The sequence below is a fragment of the Globicephala melas genome, chromosome 1 (genome assembly GCF_963455315.2).
Source record: "Globicephala melas chromosome 1, mGloMel1.2, whole genome shotgun sequence".
Taxonomy (NCBI): domain Eukaryota; kingdom Metazoa; phylum Chordata; class Mammalia; order Artiodactyla; family Delphinidae; genus Globicephala; species Globicephala melas.
In genome coordinates, this window is record NC_083314.1 from 43434609 (window position 1) to 43461581 (window position 26973).

Consider the following 26973-nt stretch of genomic DNA (forward strand, 5'->3'; position numbering starts at 1 on the left):
CATCTTGAGTGAGAAAATCAGACAATACATTCATGTCCTTTCCTAATCCACTTCTGCCAGAGGAGGTTCCAGCTCTCTTACCTTTGGGTTCTTGTGATTCATCATCACTATCCGAGCTATCATTACTCACAATATGCTTTGCTGTAATATTTTCTGCAGAAAGAAAACAAAACAATTGAAGAATCTCAGGTGTCAAGACTCAAGATGAAATTTACTGTAAGGAAGTAATTGTAGCAAAACCACAGTGACGTCTATTAGATTTACTTGTATAAATCTAGATCAATTTAGTAAATCTAAATGTCTTAGTTTTACTAGTATTTTCAAATTTCTCATTTGAAAGCAAAATTTCTCAGGGTATGAAAAATTAGTTTAGAATTATTCATACATGATTTTAAAGGGGAGAATTTTTATTTGTTTATCTTAATTCTGACAGAAAGAATAACTTGATTATATAATTCTTATTATATCAAAAATTTTTTTCTTCAGTTAAATATGTTGAAATGATGTTTATGAAGGTCAGTACAGGGTAAAGCCAAAATTTACAAGGGGGCCACAAAATTGTTTCATCAAAATGAATGAAGCTACTAATATATCTTTTGATTTTAATAATACTGAATATTGTCTATTGAAATGTCTGTTTTGGTATCAGTTTGTGCTTCCTCAGAACATATTAAGAGAGCAGTTATAAAAACTAAAATAGAAACCATAAATCTGTAAAACATAACTTATCTTTTATCTTATGTATAGCATAACTTATCTTTTTTCAAGTAAAAAGTACCCAAATTATGGAGCACACAAACCATTTTATAATCAACATTTGTAGAAAAATCAAAAATGTTTTTGGACATGTACATGGAATCCTTATCTGTAGAGTGACTTTTTTTCCTTCTGTTAGTCAATAGAATTTTTTTTTTTTAATCCTAAGAAACTGACTCCAAATTTATAACTTTCAGTAATAGAGAGCCATTTGGGCTTTTAAACTGAGAGAAATATAGGTATAACATTTGGTTTCCCCATATTATGCTCCAATTTACCTTAAAGTGTGTCTTTGAAAGAGAGGAAAACAAAACAAACACCACCTTTGAACACCACTTTAAGAGGTAGACTTTAGTCAGCCAGTGGATGAAAGGGTCACCAGGAGTCCTCAGATTCCCCTCAGTCATCACTCTCGTCTCATTTCTGGAAACCCTTACCTAATCTGAGGTAACACGCATCCTGCTGGCCGGTGGTTCTCAAGGACACAATATTCCCCTTAAGTCTGACACACAGAGAAAGTAAATAAGCTGCCAAACCACTGGTCTCAAAGGGGATGTCTCACAACAAAGAATATTCAAGTATATTGAGTATAAACATTCTCCTTTTCCTTGGCCGTCAGCCATTGTCTCATCCACCTTCAGATGTGTTATTTCAGTCCTATTCTCTTCCTGCCTTAGAAGGAAAAAGCAGCAAACCCTGGATTTATCTGGATTATTTAACACAGAAGAACACAGAGAAGCAAGCCTCATAAGAGGTGGTACTTCTGTTCTTTTTCTCTTCTTTTTTTCTGAACTCTTCACATCTTAGAGAAGAGTTAGTTATTCCCACAGTTAGAGTTGAGAACAGGTTATTCATCTGGGATGTAATGTTCATTAAAATAAATCAAGTCAGAGCTTTTCAGCATTATGCACTTTGCCTTTCAGTTACCCTTAAGAGCATGTGGCTCTGTAGTTAAGGTCAGAGAACACTCAAAAGTTCCACCAACCTTGGCTGCTTATTCACTGAGTGATGCTCGGAGGACAGGAGCAAGTTCAAGGACAAAGTGCCTTTTTGGTTGTTTTTATTTTTATATTAAAATCTTTGGCTCTATTGCAATCATAAGATCACTTCTCCATTATTTACTAAGAACCACCCCCAAATATTAAGGACTATAGCAAGTTACTGCACTTAATATAAATATCACATATCTAAAGTCAATTCTCACAGGAAGAGTGATCATACTACTTATAAGCCAATTTGTAGTACATTAATTAAAGTACAATTGTATTTTTGTTTTGCATATAAAGCTTAATTAAATAAACTGTCTGCAATAACTAAGGATGGCTTGTCAGAAAAATCCTATGGTAAGTTTTTTACATGCAAGTATTCTTCAGATAAATTTATTGTTGAGAAAGTCATTTATGCTGTTCCGTTAACTCGCCCTCAAATAAATGTGTGATACTTCACACACAGAGAAGACGTAGCAGGTAGGTAGTGTGCTGATAATCTACAGGACCCTTCTCCCCAGCCTCAGCTAGGCTGGCCCCAAATTCAAATTTAGCATCTCTCTGCTCCATCCCCCCGCCAGTCAAAATAACCATAACAAATTTAGTGTTGATTGAGCTACAGATGGCAAGACATTTAGGAGATACTGAATGCATGTTTTGTTTCGTTTACTTTAAATCAAATTTATTCATTAAAGAAAACATATGTTTCTATGGTATAAATATTATAACAAATGAATACTGCTGGTCCTCAATTGAGTTCGTCTACTTTTTCAAGTTTTGTAAATATTATTTTTAATTTATTGTGGGCTAGTGAGTTAGATTTAAAGAAAATCATTGGTGATAATTTATTAGATGTGATTTGAAACACTTTTTCCATCTTTTTTGGTATGAATAAGCTGTGAGAAGTATTTAAGAGGTAAATGAACTGACAAGCGTGAATTGAAGGGTTATACTGCGTTAAACTGTTGTTGAATCTAATCTTCAAAAAGCTACCCTTATTGATAAAAGGAGTACAGATCTTCCTCAAATTACAATGGGGTTATGTCCCAATAAACCCACTGTAAACTGAAAATTCTGTAAGATGCACATGCATTGAATACATCTAATCTACTGAACACCACAGCTTAGCCTAGCCTACTTTAGAACAATTACAGTCTTTATGACGATTTAATTTTCTCTCAACATACGTGTTAATGAAATTTACCAATATAGTGTAATTATTATCAATGTAAGCATGTTTTTACAATACCTAGTTCTTCTTCCATTGTGGAACCTTTACTTTGAGAGCCAGAAACTCCCAAGACTCTGTTGAACAATATAGAAAAGGCACTCCCCCAGACACCTAAAATAAAGCAAAAACAGAATAACTTAGAATGCACAAGGATTTAAAACAGTCAAACAAACTCATGGTAGATTTTTATCACTTACCCATTAAGAAATGCAAGGGGTTTTCTTCATACTTCTTTACAACTGTTCCCATAAAAAATTTACTTCCAAATAAGTCAGGAGCCATAAAAGTACCATATTTAGCCATGCCAATCTCATATGGACTAAATTCAACCCAATCTGAAATCATTTTAAAAAATGCAATCCATTAATAGGGAAATACTACAGAGATGTGCACAAAGATTACTTCAACATTGTCATGATTATTCTCATTCATTTATTTAAAATATTTTTAAAAAATGAACCAAGTGCCTATTATGCATATGGCATTGTATAGGAGAAGTTGGGAGGGGAAAGCTTACCGATGAATAAAATGAGAACACAAAGGATCCCTTAAGTTGCACAAATTGAATATCTTTTCACATTTAAAAACTCAGACATCTTTTATAAAGTCCATCTTAATTCTAAAGAAGGGAAAACTTTAGACTCAGTTTTAAAAATGCTGGCTCAGATGTTTAAAATCTGTGCAATTTGGGGTAGATTACTTGTATTCTCTGTGTTTTAGTTCCTTAATCTGTAAAATGTGAATAAAATCAGTAGATAGTTTGTAGAATTGTTGTGAAGATCTAACGAGTTAAGAAACTTAAAGAACTTAGAAGAGGACATAGCACATTCTAATCACTCAATAAACAGTAGCCACTATTATATTTCATGTATTCCTGTGGCTATAACTATGCCTAATAATCATCTGAATCTTAATCTATCCAAAAAAGAATTCCTGGTTTTTGACTCCATTTCCTTGCCATTCTCTGTCTTCCCCTGTTTGGTAAATGGTATTACTTTTCATATATTCATACCACTACCCATACGTTAGAATTATTCTTCATGGTCCTCTTTCTCTTATACCTCAAATACAAAAAATCAAGTTCTGTAGGCTCTATGGATCTCCACAATAGCCTCTTAAAACTTTCTCTATTCCCCTACTATCTTGTTGATACCCTGTAGCCAGATGGATTTTTAAAAATATAAATCACACCACACCAGTGCCAGATGAAAGCTTTCCAATGGCTTCCCATTACACTGAAAATAAAAACATGGCCAAGAAGTCCTCATGATGGTCTGGCTCATGCTCCTTGTCTGACTACATATCTTAACCAATCTCCTATCACATTTTGTCTTACTTATTCCACTTCAGCCACACACCTTCTTAATGTTCCTCCAAGAGACCAAGCTCATTCCTGTCTCACAGCCCTTAGGCTTGCTATTCCCTTCTGTAACCATAAGGCTTGCTCCTTCCTAACTTCAGTTCAAAGTCTTTGTTGACCATCTTCTATGGAGTCCCACTACCATGCACCCCTGCCTAACCCCAAACTCTCTGTCTGCCTTTTTTTTCAGTTTTTCCCTTTCTAAAATTATTGCATGTCTATAACCCTTTATCCAACAATCCAAAATCCAAATAACTCCAAAATCCACACTTTTTTTTGCTATTCGTTTGGTAGTAAAAGCCGACCTGAACTCATTTTGCAGAAAAACCAGTCTTGAAAAGATGTGAGGCTTAATCTTTAGATATCCCATGGAGTGTGAATATAAATACATTGCATTGGAGAAATCACTCTACTTGATTGTAAGACCCCAATGGGGGTATTATGTAATATATAGTATATTTCTTAACTACAAAATCTAAAATATTCTGAATTTTAAAACATCTGTCCTCAAAGTTTTGGAAAAGGAATTGCGGATATGCATATATTTATTATTTACTCAATAGTATAGGTTAGAACATTCTACTTTTGTGAAACAAGTTATAAAATCACAATTGTGATGAGAACACATTATAATTCATGTCACATCAAAGCCAAATGGTGCATATACCCTTCATGACAAAGTGGTGTGTTTTATAATGACTTACATGGAGTTGGTGAGACATGACTAGCAATGAATCAGAGGCCATGAGGAAAATTTCTATATCACTGTGAGTAACTTCTTATCTCTGAATTTCACACCCCTCTCCAGGGTACTAAAGGGTAAAGACCTCCTGGTTCCTACTCCTCTAGCAATCTCTTCTTGATTAATGTTGAGGTTTGTGTACACAGTAATGAGAGACATTCTCAAGAGGCAGATTTGCTCTCTAATCCTCACTGAAGAACTCACTATGGTACTTTGACTACTATTTCTCTGCTGCTGATTCCTACATTTCAAACTTGACCCTCTCTCCGGAGCCTCCATCTACTCATTTCCATCTTCCTGTTGTGCACTTACGTCTGAGTATGCTGTCATCACATCCTGCTCCACTTGCCTGGAAAGGAGCTCATCATCTTGCTTCCCAGTCAAGCTTACCTGCTTCTGTAAATCACACTATTACTGCCCAGAAAAAAAATTTATCTTAACTGAAATCACTCTTAAACCCACTCACATCAAATCCATCCATCGCACATTTCATTGGTAACCTTTAAGCTTTTCACATTCATCTTCTCCTCTCTTTCCTTATCAGTTTCTCTCTAGTTCCAGGACCTTATTTAAAGAAACACAGTAATATCACTGCTTCCAGTTTCTTTCTTACCAATCTACCCATATGAATCACCGAAATACTTTTTTTCAAAAACACTATTTAAATAATTTTATTGCCTTACCAAAAATCATTAAGTATTTCCCATTATCATAACTGAATAGAAACATTTCTGTCTGGAATTCAAAGCTTTCTATAACTTGGCACTAATGGTTTTCCCAAATACACCACTACTCTTCACCAGTTCACGCATGAGACCAAGGCTAATGTCTCTTTACTGCTCCCCAAAATGTACCTTTGGCTTACCTTCTGAACATTTTCTTACACTATTCACACAAAGTTGACTTTTCACCCCCAACTGATAGATCTTTCCAAGTTTAACTTAAATCTGAGTTCCATCACCCTCATGAAGTCTTTCTTATGACTACACTAAATCTCTAATATCTTACAATTTATGTCAGTTCTATATACTCTAACAGATAGTAGTATTCTATGTGTATGGCTTACTAATGTTTCATGTTTTATTTTTGTCTTGTTAATGAGACTATAGACTTCTTGAGGAAGTACTATATTTTTACTTCTATAGCATCTGTTAAAGAACTTAACATGATGTTAAGTCTATAAATTGTGCTCAGTAAATGCAATTTACTGACCAATGGAAACTTTAAAATGAAAGTTTGAAATCCTACTAGAAATGTAGTGAAGTGGAGGAGCCAAAAATATGTAACCATTTAAACAACTAATATTTATGTGTTTAAAGCCTTCAAAAGGGGAAAGTGTTTAAAACTTTTCTAAGAGGGAAGAAAAACATTCTCTGGTATTGTTGAAGTAAAGCTGATAAAACTTCTGTAAGGTAGTTTGGATCTTTGACTGTTTATAATATAATTCAAATAATATTTTAACTTTTTTCTTGAATGTCCATTTTAATCTAAGCAAATTTAAAGGCATAAAGTATAGACATGTCTCCTTTTTTTTTTTTTCCCCAATAACTCAAGCTACTCAAACACTCATAACATGCCCCTTTGAATGTCTTATCTGGGTACAAGATCAACATAACTAACGTTTGATGGTTTTGTCCAACTCTGTTGGAAGAAACAGCTTGAACCTCCTCATCACAGAAACTTAACAATGAAGGTTAATGGGGTTTCTCTCATGTCAGTAACAATATTGAAATTAGGCAGTTGGCCCAAATCAGACACATCCAAGTTGAAAGACTACTAACTGCACATAAAACAGCCATTTCTCACTCTAGATGAATCTAAAATATTCACTCGCTGGAAATATTATTTATTCTTTAATTATTGTAGTCAGATTTTCTCTTGAGAATGGCTGCTGACTAAAACGTCAGAATAAAAAGAGACAACTGTGAAAATGCCATTAACAATCGTAACAGTAACAATAAAACTATTATATTTTTATGTCCCTTTATCATAGTCAGTATTGTCCCTATCTCATGCAATTGGCTTAATAGCTCTGTAAGATAAAACTGATGTTTATTAATACCCTTCTTTTTAATAATGAGGAAAATAAGAATCAGAGAGATTAAATGACCCATCCAAGGTATTTCAGCTTAGAAGTAAGACAAGGCTTCCAAATTAGTTTAATGCTTGTTTAACTAAATCATAATGCTTCTGGGGTAAAAGAAGCCTTTTTTGGCTATGCACAAATTTGACTGGCATGTTAGTGGTATTTACCAACCAATTTCCAAGCATTCCAAGACCTCATAAGACAATAGCTATGGGAAAGCAAAAATAAAACAAAACAAAACCAACACCAACAAAGAAACAATTTATCATGGCCCTTACTTTTCATGTATGATAGAATCTTAACTCTCCCTATGAACTCCATCACAAAGTGTGGTTCCTCATTGCTGCTGAGTATGCCATGGTTATCCGACACTCTTACTGCATGCCTGAAACCCCCATCCAAGAATTAAATTTGCCTTTCATATACAAATTCTATTCATCTTCAGACCTTTGACTCTTTTCATACAGCTTTCATAGAACACTCCACATTGTTAAGATTTACTGAAACTTGATTTGGGCCTGCAATTGTTTTAAGTACTTTACATACTTTATCTCATTTATTTAGCAAAATACTATAAGGAGAGTCTCATCCTCATTTAACAGGTGAGAAAACTGAGGCTAAAAGGTGTCACACAACTTGGTCAAGGAAACAGTGCATAGTAACATTCTGTTCTCTCTTGTGCTTTAACTTCTTTAATAACTACTGCAAATTTCTCAAACATATTATCAGGTCTTATAGAAAAAGGGCAATATACTGTGGAGGGAAGGGGAGTTCAAGCTCAGCACCTGGCATACTACCTTCTACATCATCAGTAATCAGAGAAGCCAATATTTTTATAAAAAGAACAAAGTATTTCAAGACCAATTCTCAGCTCTGCTACTTACTTTCTATGTGGAAACGGGCAAATCACTGAAACTTTCTGAGGTTTTTTTTTTTTTTTTTCTGTGAAGCAGAGCTAAAAATACCTCCTTCCCTCCCTGGGTTGTAGTAAATATTGAATAAGACAATAAATATGATAAGTGCTTTCTGAAGCATGAGAAACATTTTAGTCAAGATAATTGATAAACACTTGTTGAATGAATGAATTCCAGGTACACTGCTTTTATAAACTATTCAAAATTCTAGCTTGACAGTAGTCAGTTGAAGAAAAAGTGAGACTTGGTAAAACTGCACAAGAATTCTAGATATAAATCTGGTAATTACATGCCATTCACAATGATTTTTTAAGCTCATGGTGTGACTGATGTCACTGAGATACTTTTCCTAAAAATACAATGAACTCCACTAGCCACAGTCAGAAATTCTATCACACTGCAGACTAGGACTGGCAGTGGCCTGGAGAAGTACGAAGTCACATCCTTTTAGAGCACCCAACAAGAAACAGAGCTACAGAAGAAACAAATGTTTACATCTGAGATTTAACAAAATGAGGCATTTTTTTCACCAGCTGCCACAAGTACAGGCTAGTACTTTTAAGGTGCTGAATTATAAAAATTAGAATAGTGTTTTGAATGATAAACAGATACCATGTTACCCAATTTAATGAACAGATAAACAGCAAACAAAAATATATGCCTTGCCTAAAAGCCCTAGACATAGTATTTTGTTAAAAATCCTTGAGAAATGAATAATTAAAATTGAATATTGATTATATTCATGATTTACTTTTATATCGTCTTTCCCACTAATTTGAATGAAGATATACTAGTAACTAGTTTCATAGGATAGTCTCTACAATCAGAAAATCATCTAGCTTAAAAATTTCTTATATTTTCAAAAGTTTTTATGTTACAGAAAATATATTAAAATAAGCAACTAAAATTGCTTATGAACTTCCTCTAGAGAAAATCATTAGGAACCACAGTTCAAAGTTGCCAGGAAATGTTTTGCAAGAGGAAATTCCATACCTGCAAACATCAGCTCTGAGACATCGGGTTTGACATGGAGACAGGTGAAAAGAGGCAAAGGGCACTGTCCAGTATTGACTTTTTCCTTCAAACTACTCAAGGTGGTGTTCATTCTCTGTCCACAGAAGAAAGAAAAGGTTTTACATATACAAACAGATACAGATTTAAAAAAACTATGTAAAATAGTACTTCCAATCAAGACACAAAATTTTTGTAATAAAAATAGTCTTACTAAAATAGTCTTATGACTATTTTCAGGACCTCTGATCCTGAAAAACAGCAAAAAGTAAGCTCTATGGAGGTAATTACCTTCATTCTAAAAAGAGCCATACGTCTCAGGACTATATCGACGTTTGGTAGCTAGGGAGCCCAGAAGGAATTGAGCCCCCAGATTCCCTGGCACAAACTCTACCCGCCCTGTTTCATGTTCAGATAAAATGTCGCTCTGTTGTCATGTGTCAAATGGGTTTCTTCCATGTGATTCACTCCTTTTTTTTCTGACTCTCTCCAGGAAAGCTCCATTCTTCTTCTGCTATTTAAATATTACTTCTATTCACCTCTTTATCTAAAAGAGATTGCTATTTGGGCAGAATGGGCAGTTAAGGGTTAAAATGTGTATTTTTCCAAAGAAAAGGAATAAAAAAGTATTTCCCTATACATCAAAACTGACACGTAGGGAGTTCCCTGGCAGTCCAGCGTTTAGGACGCTGCGCTCCCACTGCCGAGGGCTCGCGTTCAATCCCTGGTCGTGGAACTAAGATCCCGCAAGTCGCGCGCTGTGGCCAAAAAAACCAAAAACCAAAAACCAAAAACAACAACAAAACTGACACATAGTTAGAATAAATTAGTAAGCTGGTAAGAACTAATGTAATGTAGGATGAAACGTATTATAGAAGAGTTACGTCTGGCAGGGAGTATGTACTCAGTACATGTTGATAGGATAGGTGAGTCAACTGACTTTTACAAAATGTATCGTATTTTGTTTTATTTAAAACATTACGATATACATCGTTTTCTTGTATTAAAAGGATTGTAGACTGAGCCAAGGCTTACATTGTGAATTAGTGTTTCTCCTATTAACATCCCAAAGATATCAGTAAAGGTGACAGGTTGTCCAGAGCTTTTCTTCTTCCATAAAGACTCAATGTATCTTTTAATTTTCTGTGGTGTGAGAAGTAAAAGAGGGTTGTGGCTAACACTTTTCATTAGTTCTTCATTAATCTCCTCTGGTCCTTTCTCTGGAAAATCAGGGTGAGAATATAAAGTTGACATGTACCTGTAAAGAAGACAAAAGACAATCAGTAACGATAAAGGGCATCACACAGTAAGTAGTCTCCAAAGAAAGCAGTCATCTTTGTCATCAGAAAATGAAAGAATAATAGAAATAGTTGGTTAACTAATTTTCTGATTGAAGACATTAACTCATTTAAGGAAAGGATGCAACAATCAGAATACAGCTGGTCTACAACGGAAGTAAAGGAGAGGCCTCAGAGGAAACATTGGACTTCTCCTGCACAGTCCAGAGGAGAGGATGCCCTATTGGGCCAACTCTTCACTGTCTAGTCTCCAGGAATGGGTATCCCTAACAGACCATGAGAGACTGATGACACAACACACTGAGAGCCATGTAAATAAACTGACTTGCTGGATATAATACTAGCCAAGCAATCTGATAATTTGACTTTCCATTATGATTATCTATAGGTAGAAAATGTGCTGTCCAAACAATTGTGAATGCCTAATTCTCCTGACAATTGTGTGTGTGTGTCCATTGGCCTAGATAGAATCCCAAGCTTTGCCAACTGTAGGTCTCAGAATTTCTGAGCATACAGATCTAATGGTGAAATCATGGAGAGGAGTAGGTCTGAAAGATAAATGCTTTCTTGTGAAGATTCTTGGCCAACAGCCATTTGGCCGCCTCTAGTGATGCTGGAAATCACCATATGCCTTGGTATGTGATATTTAGACGGTAAACATTAAGTTATGATCCTCCTGGGAACCAATATCTCTAATATTGTAGCTCTCAAACTAAATATTAATTATTAGTTTACTTATCTGTCTCCCCTAATTAGTTGTGACCATCTGCAGGGAAAACTTTGCTTATTTATCTTTTTTAGTCTCAATGATTAGCAAATTCCTAGTATACGACAAGCACAGTATATTGAACTGTTGAACTGAGAGCACAAAATAATGAAAGAAATACTCTACCACTTCACCCAACCAAAGAGAATGTAGCACATATTTAAATCTCCTGTCTTCTTGACATTCATATCAAAATACCACCATAGTGATTTATCTTCCCTTCATGGAGGGGAGAAAACTAACTGTTATTGAGTCTTGGTATGTTCTAGGCCTGTGCTGGCTAATTGCTCATAAGTTGTTGTCTTGAAGACTTGTGATAGCTTTCAATTCTTCTATTTTAAAGATAAGCAGAGGATTGATGAATTTAAATAACATGTTCATGGAAGCAACCTAAGTGTCCATCAACAGATGAATGGATAAAGAAGATGTGGCACATATATACAATGGAATATTACTCAGCCATAAAAAGAAATGAAATTGAGTTATTTGTAGTGAGGTGGATGGACCTAGAGTCTGTCATACAGAGTGAAGTAAGTCAGAAAGAGAAAAACAAATACTGTATGCTAACACATATATATGGAATCTAAGAAAAAAAAAAAGGTCATGAAGAACCTAGGGGCAAGACGGGAATGAAGACACAGACGTACTAGAGAATGGACTTGAGGATATGAGGAGGTGGAAGGGTAAGCTGGGACGAAGTGAGAGACTGGCATGGACATATATACACTACCAAACGTAAAACAGATAGCTACTGGGAGGCAGCCACATAGCACAGGGAGATCAGCTCAGTGCTTTGTGACCACCTAGAGGGGTGGGATAGGGAGGGTGGGAGGGAGGGAGATGCAAGAGGGAAGAGATATGGGAACATATGTATATGTATAACTGATTCACTTTGTTATAAAGCAAGACTAACACACCATTGTAAAGCAATTATACTCCAATAAAGATGTTAAAAAAAAAAACTATCACAGAAAAAGAAATAACATGTTTACAGTTCCCCAATTATAATAGAACTCGAATTTAAAATCTGTCCTCTCCCCTGATAGCCTTTATTTTTTAAAAATCTTTAAAGTAAGATTTCAGTTCTTAGAGATCAAACTACTCCCACTACACATTAAATTAGAATTACTTGTTGGATTCAGACTTCTTTAGAGACAAACTGAGAATAATTAAAACTTAACAAATGAAGAGTGATGACAGACCTAAAATGGAACACATGCTCTGCAAAAAAAAAGTAAACATTCTTAAAAGATCTTTATTATATAAACTGGATTCTTAACATTTCTCACAACATGAGATAATGATAAATCAGATAGACTTACTCTGAACTCAAGCCTGGTATAATCACCAAATATCTATTAAAATTACAGCTAAGATTGCTAGAAAGATGCAGAGTCCATCCATTCCTATAGTTATTCCAAGGTCTACCACACGATTCATCTAGATGAACAAAGATCTGATTCTGGACCTCATCATGCTTTTCAATAAATGCACACATTGGTGTAATGATACTGGTTTACATTTAAGGATACAATAAAAATGGGAAAATAAAACTTCTTTTTGAGTCTCTAAGTAATCAATTCTGGAACTATTCAGGATATATTTCATTCTTTATGAGAACATTAAGAAATTCTTTACTGGTCTTAGTATCAAGAATAATTTCTATACCCATGGATCATTGGCTGGCCCTTAACTTATTAAAAATGTGCATTATATAACTGTGCATAGTTTGGATTTTGCCTTGAATTCTAGAAACCTGAAACCAAAGTCTGTGTCTCATGCCTCCCAAAGCTACAGGTTATAGAATGAACTTTTAATCTAGTTTCTAGTTTTATACATATATATATTACACACACACAAACATATACTTTTTTCCACTTCTATCTTTATTGTATGCAATCCAGTTTTACTTTATTATTAAGATACATCAAATCATTTCCTTAATGAAGCAGCATAAAAATAAGGAAAAGAATCAAACAAACAATGTCAGCAGAAATCAATTTAGCCACAGAATTTTTTTTTTTAGGGTAGGTAAAGAGGAAATGATATGATCATTCTGCTATTGGAAGTTGTCATTTCTAACTGTTCAGCAGAATGATGTAATTACTCACATCTCATTCACGTTATTTAAGACTTCTCTTCTCCATCTATATTTAGTTGGTCTTTAAAATGAATCAACGTATGATTCTAACAAGTACCTCAGCCTCATGGATTTCCTCCAGCAAGATCTGGAGGCTCCTCTTTTCTCTTCCTTTCCTCCCAATGTTTGCCATTGGATCAAGACTCAGAAAATCCTTCCTCTGAGGTTCAGAGATTGCTCAAAACCTAGGAATCTGTGCCACAGTTTCAGAGGCAGATCATTTTAAGAGGTCAAGTGTATATGCATGTCAATCCAATTCTTTCTTTTCTGCTCCATGTAGAACGGTTGCAGTCCATTTCTGCTCTCTAAAGGTTGAAGTAAACTCATTCACTTGGGGAGTCTCTCTCTCCCCCTTTCTCTTTTTCTTTCCCTCCCATGAAACCATTGGCTCGAGAGTATACAAGCCCTATGGAAAGACAGAAGGACCTAGAATACCTCAACCATTTGCATTGGGGCTAATGTTCTCTGCTTGTTCAGCATTTATGAGCCCATTTTCCTTAGAAGTAACAAGTGTGAGTTGGACAGACATTTCATGACATCATTATGGTGACATCTAAGACTTGGATTTTGGCTTTGGTGACAGCTAAAGATGGAACAGCAGGCAATGGTCAATTTTCCTTAAATTGCTTTTTTTGCTTTTTGTTTGTTTGTTTGTTTCTTTGATTGCACCAAGGCAGAATTCAGCTATCATGAGCTTCTGTGGACATATTACCATCTAAAGCACACAAGCATCAACTCCGTAGTTAAGCCTTAATTTTCATCTCTTCACCAATAAGTGACTCCCAATTATACCAATCAAGTTTCAAAAACTAAGTGTCTTAGACATAGCAGGGCCTCTATAAATAATTATTGAATGAAAGGGTCTTCAATTTATTTCTCTATAAATCTGAAAATACTCACCTCTAATTTTTCAATATATTTATATGATGGGACACCTCATTCTCTCCATATGAATGCATTTTAGGCTAAGTATAAAGTTTAAAAAAAAAAACTTTAAATTATGCCAGAGAACAAGGAATTCTCGGTTCACTTCCTGCCTCTAAATCACAGAGTCAAAGTTTTAAAATATCAGTGTTTGGCTCCCCAGGACCTTCCTAATCAGAATCTTCAGGGGTAAACATTTAGAATTTCTCTGCTTAAAAAAGTGCCAGAAGTGATTCTCATATGCAATCAAGGTTTGGAATGTCTTAACAAGACCCTCGACCTTGTGAAGCAAATATCCTGAAATCCTAAATAAATTCCTAGATTAATTTTTCCCCAAAGTGCAGTTACTTATGCAAGTCTTCATTTAGTCATTAAACACGTGACAAGTGGGAGAGGTTCGTTAGCACAGTCCTCACCTCAAACAACATATTTTCTCTAACATAATCTTGATCTTTTAGCCTATCATTTCTTACAGGCCAGCTCCTATTAAAATTGGTTTATTTTTCAATGTCCCACGAATTCTTCAGATGTTAAACTGAAAGTTTTCATTCTTGAATTCTTTTTTATAGCTTAATGAATTGGGTCCCATTGCCTATAGACACAGAGCTGCTCTCATTTCTCTTTAGACGGTAATGTCATACAAACACAGCAGTTGAAATCCAATAGCCCTGTGACACCACAAATGAGCAGCTGTGCTGAGGAAGAGAGTTGTGCTCACTGAGCAAAAGAACACAGGATTACTGTCACTAGTTCACTCAGGCCAGTTCTCCTGCTTGGCTAATTCTTACATTTAATGAATAACAACTATCATCCAAAAATAATTTCAGAAATAATTATCATAAAGATAGTAGCAATTATAAGAAAAGCTTTGGGCTCCCCTGGTGGCGCAGTGGTTGAGAGTCCACCTGCTGATGCAGGGGACACGGGTTCATGCCCCAGTCCAGGAAGATCCCACATGCCGCGGAGTAGCTGGGCCCGTGAGCCATGGCTGCTGAGCCTGCGCGTCCGGAGCCTGTGCTCCGCAACGGGAGAGGCCACAACAGTGAGAGGCCCGCGTACAGCAAAAAAAAAAAAAAAAAAAAAAAAGCTTTGTCTTACATAAAATTCTCTTTTGTGATCACAGAAAACTTTACGGGAGGTCCAAGCCTTCTCCAGATATTTCCATATTACCTAATTTGTGCCAGGTAATGGTCATGTATCAGCAGAATATAAAAACTTATACAACAGAAGAGTGTACTTTCTTTTTCCAAGTGTTTCTGACTTCCTTCCTTTGAACTTTCTACCTTCTCACCTATAGTGTTTGAGAGAAAATTGTTAATATGAATCATCCTGACCACCTTTTATTTTATCTCAGGAAGTGTCTCTTTTCTCCATGGTTAATAGCTTCACTTGTGCTTTTTATCTTGTCCTGTCCTGTCTCTGCCCGAATCTCTTTGTATCCAAGATCCATCTATTTCTTTATCTTCTATCTATCCCTCTACACTATTTCCATCACCTCAGACTTCTACAAAAATGCTCTAGTCTTTTATATTCTGAAAACAAAATAAAACATTTCCTGGGTCCTATATTCCCTGTCTTGAAATAATAGATGGCTCCTACTAAGGTTCACATTCCCACCTTTCTTTCTTTCATCTCCTATTCATTTCTTATTTGTAATTTCATGATCAAAAGTGCCCTTCATTTACTTTATCTAGTAATTTTCACTAAAACCATGAAATCTCCAAACCCAGTTCTAAGCGAAGCTTCTCATAGATTTTTCCTCTATTAAAATACCCACTACTTTGTGAAGCACTCCCACACTTGACCTCTGCAAACTCATCTTCCCTTGATTCTCTTCTCTGATGGCTACTTTGCATTGTCCATTAGGGTTTTCTTTCTCCCTCCCTCCCTTCCTTCCTTCTTTCCTTCTTTCCTTCCTTCCTTCCTCTCTCTCTCTCTCTCTCTCTCTCTCTTTCTCTCTTTCTTTCTTCCAGTAAGTTTTTAGATGTTTTGAAGAACTACAAATTAAATTATTGATGGTAATAACTGAAGTGGTAGAAATTGGTGAAATTACCAAGGGAGGATGTGTCGATATAATAGAACAAAAGGCAGGTCCTGGAGGGAAGCTCATTTTAAGGAAAAAAGTAGTGGAAGTAGAAAAGACAGCTATGAGGAGAGAGCAATCAGAGAGGATGGGGGGGAAAAGGCATGGTAGGAGGGATTTGAAAGAGGGACAACTGAATGTGTGAAATATCTCAACTCCCAACTTCATCCTCCCTGACTCCCCCCAAAAAGTTGAGGAGAATAAGAACTTCAAAAGACACCATTATATTTGGAAATTATATGGCCTCTTGGTGAAAAATGATTGTAGGATTTTAGGAGTACATGGATTTTAAGGAAATAGAATAACTAAGAAAAGGCTTCAGCTCAGTGCTTTGTGACCACCTAAAGGGATGGGATAGGGAGGGTGGAATGGAGACTTAAGAGGGAGGGCATATGGGTATATATGTATACGTATAGCTGATTCACTTTGTTATACAGCAGAAACTAACACACCATTGTAAAGCAATTATACTCCAATAAAGATGTTAAAAAAAAAAAGAGATAGGCTAATTCTAAAGTCAACTTCCTGCAACATTAAAATGTATACATTTAAAAAAAAAAAGAAAAGGCTAACCTTTGAGGAAATTAGACACTGAAGGATAGAGCAGGAATTGAAGGTGGCCTATAATATTTAAATGATTGGCCTGTAACATCTAAAATTCTCCTAATTACATTTTGTAGGACTTGTTTTCAGAACCCTGAGAGGGGATCTTAGATGTTTTCCCAAATCTATAACCAAAGCAATGACTGCAGCTATAATTAAACACAAATATACACTATTACACCACTAAAATAGCACTCAAGGCCTGGTCTTTGTTGTTAGATGAATTTACGAAAGCAAGCTTCTTGCAATGTATTAGTCAGTGATGGACCACAGGGATCTAAAAACCAGTGAATACAGATAAAGAAAACTACCTGAAGACTCATAATAAAATGCTTGAATAGGTGAATTAATCTAAGGGTCCAAGTTTTTCCATCACATTCATATTACTCATTGAACAGGCAGGTGCATGCTCTTTCCTTCAAAGGAAAGGATAATGATGGGCTACAGCTTTCTTTCAAAAAGACTAATCCTTTTGAGAGTACATACAAAGAAGGTGGCAACCATGGTTCTAAGTTTTTGTTTTTTAGTTAAAGAAACTGGTTCAAAATATTTAAGAAACTATAGACTCTTTAAATATGAATCTCTATGTAGAACAGGGGTCCCCAACCCCCGGGCCGTGGACCTTAGGAACCGGCCATGCAGCAGGAGGTGAGCATTAGGCGAGCAAATTACTGCATCAAGCTGGAATATTTCAGTAATTTGAAGTTAATGTCAGTTTTCTAAACCCTCATTTCTTTTCTAAGTTTCAGGTAGATAAATGCTAAGCATTTAGGATGATAAAACTAAGGTTTAAAATGTATACTAACCATGTAGATCCAGAAAGACCAGCAATGTAGGTAGCGCAATCTAAAATTCCTGATTCATACAATGCCTTCATCACACCGGAGAATCCTACCATGGCTCGGAAACCCCCACCTGAGCCCAGTATGGCCACCACAGGCACCTGGAATGATGAAACACAGAGATCATTTGTAAAGTAAAATCATAAAATATGTCATTTTCATTTCAGTTTTTCTATGTCCCACATTTGGTAACAAAGAATTGTAAGTTCACTCATACCTTGATAATATCTAATTGTTAAAAAGAAGAAAACAGGGCTTCCCTGGTGGCACAGTGGTTGAGAGTCCGGCTGCCGATGCAGGGGACACGGGTTCGTGCCCCGGTGTGGGAAGATCCCACATGCCACAGAGTGGCTGGGCCCGTGAGCCATGGCCGCTGAGCCTGCGCGTCCGGAGCCTGTGCTCCGCAACGGGAGAGGCCACAACAGTGAGAGGCCCGCGTACCGCAAAAAAAAAAAAAGAAGAAAATAATGTTTCACTTAAGAAAATCAAGAATTAATGTCTATTAGAAAGCAGATATTATTAAAATAGCCAACTAACTCTGATAGTAACAACAATAGCAACAACAATCCTTTATATTTGCTTGACTCCTTGCAGTTTGGGGCTTGCTTTTGGGTGTAGTTTTTTTTTAATTTGATCCTCTCAAAATTGCTATAAAATGAGCAAAAAAGTATTTGCTCATTTTTCAGATGGAAGTTCTGAAAGGCTGCTATTACTTGTATAAGATCTATTAGCTGGTAATCTGCAGTTGAGTAAGCATCTTGCCTTCTTGGTCCAGAATTCTTAGCACTCCTTTATGCTGACCCATTTCAAAAATATGCTGTTATTTAAGCCATCAAAAAGAACTTAATCAACTACAAAAAAACCTACAAAATTTATTTCTTCATTCTTTAATTCATTCATCAATCTGATTAAGTGGTCTCTATGTTTCAAGTATCCCCAGGGTGGATCTGGGGAATATAGTTAATTTAAGTGAGGCAGAAATGTAAAAATAATTATGACAACAAGAAACACAGGAATAGATGATATTCACTGAGCTCTTATTATCTGGTAGGAACTGTTAGTATTTACAGAAATTGTCTTATTTAATCTTCATAAAATCACTATGAGGTTTCCATTTTACAGAAGAGGAAACCAATGCACTTAAAACCAAGACCTTGAAAACTTTTTCAGGGTCATGCAATCAATAAATAGCAGAGTTGAGTCAAGGGTCAAACCCCAGGCTCCTGGTAGTACACCTTACCAAAGTCAAATGCTACAGGCTGGCAGTACATGAGGTCTAGAAGATGTGGTCAATTTCAGTCAGAGGGATTGGAGTGGTGGAGAAAGTTTCACAGACAAAGAAGAAACCTGAGCTTGATGTTAAAGATGCAGAGTTATTCCGTAGGGAGAGATGAGGGCAGGGAAGGAGGCTGTTCTGGAGATGGGAGAAGCATAAGCCAATGAAGAGTTTTTGCAGTAAAACAGGCTATCTGTAACGTGACTGAAATGCAAGGGTGTTTCTTTGAAGAGGGAGATATTGTCATTTTCCTTGTGGTCCTGAAGCATTATTGCCTAAGAGAGCTGGTTGTTTCCCTATACCCAGCAGTTCTCAAAGTGTGCATAGTTTTTAGGGGGTCCACAAGGTAACAACTATTTTCATAACAGCAGGAAGATCTTATCTTCCTTTTTTTCATTCTCATTCTCTCATGAGTGTACAAAGGAGTTTTTCAGAGACTACATGATGTGTGATATAGCAACATTTGAATTTAAAAGCAGATATGAGAATACACCTGCATTGTGTTCCCAGCACTTGGATCCTGACTCTTGGGTGTCACTCACCAATGTGATAAATATATATATACACATACACAGAATCATTATTTTAGAACTAAAAAGATGAAAAAGGCTATAGAATTCTTTCATAGAGAAAGGGAAGTCTCTAGAGGTTAGGTCTTATTGGAGGTAGAACAGTGAATAGCAGGACACCTAGCACTAATTTCCAAATTCAGGGCTCTTCTCTGATACTCAGTGGCCATCAAATCAGATGCAAATTGAAGACCTCATTAATGAAAACACAGTCTACCAGTTCAGTGCAATGCAGCAATTTAAATGGCTTTGAACCTGTGTATGTTCAGATGAACAGAATGCTCTCGAACATAGTTTTAAAATTGTCAATAAAGTAAAATATATAAGTTCTTAAAAACTTTTATGGAGAGGGAGGAAAGCTAAGATAGGAAACTAAAGTGGGTTATACAGTGGGCGAATGGAGTATAATATAGTATTAATATTAAGAGTAGTTGTAAGGAAGGCAGATTACAAATTAGGAGAAGGAGGAGGGATTTCGATTAGGCCTTGAATGAAGGCTTGAGTTTATAGGCAATACAATAATAGTGATAATAATAATAATAGTAAACCATTTATTGTTACTATGTGCCAAACACTGGGCCTAAGGTCAGGCCAAGATAGGCACAAATAAGAAAGGGTATGTGATTTTGAGATGAAAAGACCAGCCTTCTTATTGCAGCAGGAGTATACTAGGGAGTTGGGAAAAATAAGACTATGAAGGGCTTTAAGGGGAAAAGAAGTCAGAGGGGATTTTAAGCCTGTTGCTTTGGTTACTTGCAACACTAACATTAAACCCAATACAAGTCAGGTAGTTCAGAGTAAAAAAATTCTTAGTAACAGATTACACTGTTTCATTTCAACATATAACACACAACCTGTGCTATTGTTCAGAGAGAGATTTCATAAGAGAAGTTGGAAGATTGAACATAAAACCTCTTTAATCCTGAGAAAACAACTCCCCAGATGTCCTTCTTCATGTGCCAGTAGCCCAACACATACTTATGGATGACTATTTTACGTTAGGAATTTTCTGGAAACAGCCCCTTATTAAACCGGGATTCATGTGTTATGTAACCCATTGTTTTCATTATTGCTTTACACTAATTCTTAAAGAGGGTTTTCAGGTAAGATATTTAAGTCAGAAATTTGGGTTGCTATCAGAGGAAAGAAAGTGTCATACTATTTGTACATAAAACTTGAATAATGAAATAACTGAATGATTGTATAGATTATAATTTATCCTTTATTTATTGCACATGAATTAATCTGTTTTTATGCATCATTTAATTTTCACAACTCTATGATATATATATTATTACCATTTTATATGTATAAATTCTGGTCTATTTCCTGTTTTATTTTTGCTTGCAGGATCTTAGTTCCCCAACCAAGGATTGAATCCGGGACCCAGGAGTGAAAGCCCAGAATCCTAACGGCTAGGCCATCAGGGAACTCCCTATTACCATTTTAAAGATAAAGGAACTGAAACACAAAGAAGATAATTTTTCTGCTGTCTCAAATCTAGAAAGTGGTTTCTTGCAGATTTAAAACCAGGTTTGTCAGACTCCAAAGCTTTTAATTCACTCTGCTCCATTCTATCTCTGAAAGCTTCCCCTACAACTAGGGGGACCTAGGTAAAGAAAATCCTCTTTGGACTCTTTACTTATGTGTAAAAATATTGGGTAGAATGAATGAACTTGAAGCTTTTTGCTACTGGTAGCATTCTAGATTCTATAACTCATACAGAATATGAATTGTTAAACTATAAAATTATAAATGTTTATTAACTATAAAAAAGAAAGGGAAATTAGACTTATGAAGAAAATTTATTTCATTTAATCTTCTCATCCTTCATTGGGAGATTGGGATTGACATATATACACTAATATGTATAAAAGAGGTAAGTAATAAGAACCTGCTGTATAAAAAATAAATAAAATTCAAAACCAAAAGATCTTCTCATCCCTCAAAAATCATTATTATTTTCATGTCTCAGAAGAGGAGGTATGGAGTGCACACATATAATACCTTGTTCACATCCAGATTGGTGATAACCAGGATGTGAGCTGAGGTGTCACTGACATAGAATTCATGCTCTTTCCTTTTCCCCATTATTCAGAAAGAAAAGAGTAATCTTTATCGAGAGAAACCACTTGACATTTAGCTAAATTACATTTCAGATTCATGTATCACTTCAGATGACAGCACAATGTTATGCAATAAACAGACTAACTTTGGATGTTTTAATAGTGATAGTTATTCTGAAATAACTTTCAAAGAATAACTGAGGACTTACAAGGTGCAGCTGTTAGTCCGGGCTTTAAATCTTAAAAAATCAAACAAATTAAAGTTGCCAAGAGTTTTTAGGTTATATTTAGATTTAAGTGCATCAATATTTGTGTATAAATGATATCAATGAATATTTCTCATACTTTTCTCATATGATTACAGGAAATGAATTTTTATTTACCAAATACGCTGTGTTTTGATTAAATTATCTTCCTGCATTGGCTTGCAGATATTATTAATTTCCTCCCTCACAAAAGAAAATTCTAAAGTGCTCAAGGATTTTTTTTTTATGTTTTCATAGATTTTAAGTTCTGACAATTATATAAAGACTTTTGCCTCCCTGGTTCCTGTATTAGTCAGGGTTCTCCAGAGAAATGGAACCAATAGGTAGGTAGATACATATCTAACTATCTATCTAACTATCTATCTATCTATGGAACTGGATCACACAGGTGTGAAGAATGACAAGTCCAAATTTGCAGTATGGGACAGCAAGCTCCAAACTCTGGAGAGTCAATAATGCAGTTTTAGTCCAAACACCAGCAGGCAGAGACCCAGGAGAGCTGATGCCTCAGATGAAGTCCAAGGGTAGTCTGCTGGAGAATTCCCTCTTGCTTGGTGAGGTTGGTCTTTTTGTTCTATTCAGGCCTTTGACTGATTAGAGTGGGGCCCACCCACATTATAGATGACAACCTGATTAAGTAAATTTCACTGACTTAAATATTAATTGCATCAAAAAACATCCTCCAAGTTGATGCAAACTGACCATCACAAGTCCACCCCTTCTCAACTCGGCAGCCATATACCTCTCCTTCAACCACACTTAATATCCAAAGAAAGACAATAACAAGGTCATACTCCTGGCTAACATGATACAGATATCCTGTGTACAACTGGAAATGCACTAATCCTTTCCCCAGAAAAGGATACAAAGTCCTTAAACAATGCTTATTCTTCACATTGATACTTCATAACTTAAATATGAATCTGTTTTTGTATTTCTGTGTGTACATGCACACACACACGCACATATTCATAACAAACTAAGGAAGAAATACTCATGGCAAACACAGTCTCATTTCCGTAACTGGTCATCTGGTCATAGTTGGTATTTATAGCTACCTTCTTTCACTATCCATTCTGTATTTTCTTTGCCTTCAACAAGCACCTCAGCTGGTGAGTAACCAAACCTTCATTCCTGAAGGGTCTGGGTCATTAGTAGTCCTTCCTGGATTGGGTTCTTATAGTTTTCCATTGACTTAACTCATGGCATGATAATACTAAGAGACACCACAGAGGATCTCTTGTATTCCAGACATCCTCTTCATTACCTCCACCTGAGAGGAGGAGCCCAATCTCCCCTTAATAGTCAGAATCAACCACCCCAGCCAAGAGAGTAGCTCCCTTCTTTGCCTGTTGGTTCAGAGGCATGAGAAGCCCAAAAGGTCAGGCAGCAGTATTAAATTACAGTTCAGTAGAATCATTGTTCCACTTCTGTGGAAGCATTCCTTCCTTCACAACTAAGACCTCTAAGTCAGAAGACTATAAGGTCACACAGACAGGAAACGAATATTTTGCTAGTGGGTCACTAGGGGTAATAGTGAGTGGTGCCACTCCCACTTCCACTCCTGGACCCATGAATCCTGGGGATAAACAGCGCCAATACTGGATGCTGAGTCAGAGCATTTACAGCCTCCTGGAAAACCGTGTTCCAGCCCTCCAGGATATTGCCACAGAGCTCGCACTATAACTGAGTCTTCAAAAGGTATTCTACCATTCTATCAAGCTAGTTACTTCATGATGGTGGAGAACATGGTAAGGCTGGTGAATTCCATGACATGGCCCGTTGCCATACTTCATTTGCTGTGAGGTGAGTTCCTTGATCAGAATGCTGTGTGGAATATTGTGACTAAGGCATCTTGTTTATCTATAAGTGGTAGTTTTGGCAGAATCCTTGAGTGCAGGGAAGGCAAATCTGCAACCAGAGTAAGTGTTTATTCAGGTAAAAACAAAGCATGCCCCTTCCAGGATGGCAGAAGTCCAGTGTAATCAATCTGCCACCAGGTAGCTGACTGATGACCCATAGGAATGCTACTATATTGGGGACTCAGTGTTGCTGGGGACTCTGATGCTGGCTAATTGAGTACTCAGCAGCTGCTGTAGCCAGCTCAGCCTTGGTGAAGGGAAGACCACGTTGCTGAGCCCTGCAGCTGTCCTCTTTCAAGTGGTGCCTAAATAGTGTGTACAATCACCTCTAACAAGGCCCTTTCTCTCCTTTTGTCAACTGATCATAGGGATCTCCCCCATGAGGCTCTGGGTGGAGGATGGAAAAGAGAAGGCAGTGTAACAGGAATGGGGAACATGGACATTTGGGCCACTTCTTCATGGAACTTATTGGTACCTTCAGGGCCTGTTCAGCCCAATTTCATATACTCTACTTCCATCTGATGACGGAGTGCATCTGTGCACACCCAATTTTATGGCTTGGTGGGTCAGATAACATGATGGTCAGCTCAGGTCACATGATAACTTGGTCACCCATGGTTAAGCATTCAATCTCTACTATGGCCCAGTAAGCAGGCCAAAAGCTATTTTTCAAAGGACGGTAGTTATCCACAGAGGATGGCAAGGCCTAACACCAAAGGTGCCTATGCTGCAATTCACCTACCACAGCATCCCTATCTGCCACACACACTTCAAGCATCAATGGATCTGAATGGTCATATGGCCCAAGGGGCAGAGCAGCTTACGCAGTAACTGAGTCCTGTTGGAGAGCCTTCTCTTGCTCTGGGTCCCATTCAAAACTAGCTAAGGGGAGTTCAAACTGTTTGCCCCAAAATGTTTACAATCTAAAAGGAATAAGAATTGACACAGCAAAGTGCTATTGTCATAATGAAGGTGGAAGCAAGAGGAAGAATATTGTAGATGAAGAAAACAGAATAAACAAAGGAATAAAAATTCTTATTGACAACTCAAGGTCGATTTCTATTACCTCCTGCAGAAACTATTTTGCTTTGCCTCCCCCTCTGTCACTAGACAGTCTCTTTTTTCTCTAGTTTTTCACTTAATTTATCCGACAAACTTAAATACAGAATAGCACTCTATATAATAGATTATATTATTTAAGGACCACTTTATACTTCTACTTTCATCCAAAGCTATCTAATTGTATATTCCTTGTATTCTGCCTTGACAGGAAACATTTCCTCCTTTATTCTTTGATGAAGTTTGGAGTAAAATTTCCTTCTCTCATTTCCCTGCTATTCTAATGCCAGATCTGAGTGCCCCAACCAGCTTTGCTCCCTTTATGGTCAGTTACGTGGGGACATGAAAACTGTAAAGCAGCATTTCACTTCACAGAACAGACTGTAATCTGGAAACTACATCTGACCAAAAGCTATTTTGGAACAAGAAAATGTAAAAGAAGTGGCCTCTAAGTAACCCTAATATATCAAAAATTCCCATGCACATAGTGTTATAGATCTTACTCATAGGAACGATCTCAGCCCTTTATTTATGAAGAGATTATACTAATCAGAGACAGTGTTCTAACAACACGCTTACTTATCAGATTTTAATTCCACAACAACAAAGTTGAAAGAGAAAGGGGTGATTTGAAGAAATTACTTCAAGGGAATATATAGAGCATGGGGAAATGGTAGTTGATTGCAAAAGCCACAGACATGAGAGCACTTAAATCAGTTCAGTCTGGGCAAAGAATTACGTTTTTTAGAACGACTTACATCCATTTTGTTAAGAGTAATTTTTTTAAAGTCTTAGTACTTAAGAGAAGAAACTCTTGGATTACTAGAAACCTTAACTATTTAACTAATTCATTATCCAAGTAAGAAAGCTAAGGTTTTATTGAATTTGACATTGCCCTGGGGTGTTACGTAACAGAAACACCCGTGTATTGGTTTAATAGCTACTATCGTATTGAGTAACGAAGATGTGCCTTACACATTGTTCGGGCTGCTTAGTACTCATCCTTTTAGCTGAATGAGACATTGTCTCCATTTTACAAGTGAAGTAGAGGAAAGAAGCAAGGCGCCCAAATTCCTACTGCCCAAATTCATTCAACATTTTAATTTGACACTGATGTCCTAAACTGGATGCTGCAAACCATTTGTTGAAAACTGGGAATAAGACAGGCACCGTCTCTGCAAGGAGAATTGAGTAGGGCTGTTCTGTCTTAGACAGCAGCCTGCTCCTCCTTACCTTCAGGAGGCCAACCAGCCAGCAGTGAAAGTGAAAGTGAAGAAAGTGAAGATCTTGGCAGGGAGCAAGGGAAATGGGAGTTTAAGAGGCCCTTGGCCAAGGAGAAACACAAAATAGGAAAATGATATTTGTGTTATGGGAATGGGTGGTGCTGAATATATCTAAACGGATGATTTCTGCCAAGAGAAAAAAATGGCTTGACCAAATCCCAAACAACAACATCAAAAGTTTTAATTTGAGGAATGACTTCCAAAAACATGAGTTTAATATTTTTGAAGACTAGCCCAGAGAAAAGCACAATTACCTCATTCTCCATCTGCTGCAGAAAAGCCAATCTGTATGAATATTAGGCCAAATTTCATTTTCCCAGAAAGATTCCTTTCCACAAAAGGAGGAGTGCCTGGGAGGTGAGGCAGAAACTTTCCTTTCAAAAAGGAAAACCTAAGACCAAAGGCTACTGGACGTCTGCGCCAATATGCCCCACAGACTTTCTAATGCACCCATTCAAACTGGGATCTTTTCATCCAAGCCTTCTCCTCAACCTGTCCCCTCCCTAACAACCTGATGCAAGTGTTCCTCAGTTGTGAGCCCCTGATGCCTCTCTAGCGAAGCCATCCCCTGGCTGAAATGCCAAGCCACTGCCTGCACTTGTGCTCTGACCCTCACAACACAAGATTTCCCTAGGCTCTGCCACGAGTCAGGAGCTGAGCTGGTGCTGGGAATATAAAGGTGAAAAACACAGACACTGCCATGGTCCTCATGAAAATTATATTCTAATGGAGAAAAAAAGACGTTAAATGAGTACCTATACAAATATTTTTAAGTACGATTGTGGGAAATGCGGAGAAGATCACGTGCATATTTGTGCTATGAAAGAACATGACGGAGAGACCTAACTTG

At 36.7% G+C, this 26973-nt stretch overlaps 1 protein-coding gene across 3 annotated transcripts in view; it reads right to left on the bottom strand.

The window, feature by feature from the left end:
- PLA2G4A (phospholipase A2 group IVA) overlaps nt 1-26973 on the bottom strand; it is a 160124-nt gene that overhangs the window by 35341 nt on the left and 97810 nt on the right. For all 3 annotated transcript variants that reach the window (XM_030873016.2, XM_060285693.1, XM_030873022.2), the window contains 6 exons: nt 17707-17843; nt 10122-10344; nt 9069-9183; nt 3171-3308; nt 2992-3084; nt 82-153 (listed from right to left, as the gene is read on the bottom strand). In XM_030873016.2, the coding sequence (XP_030728876.1) occupies nt 82-153; nt 2992-3084; nt 3171-3308; nt 9069-9183; nt 10122-10344; nt 17707-17843 (778 nt within the window). The remainder of the gene's footprint in view (nt 1-81; nt 154-2991; nt 3085-3170; nt 3309-9068; nt 9184-10121; nt 10345-17706; nt 17844-26973) is intronic.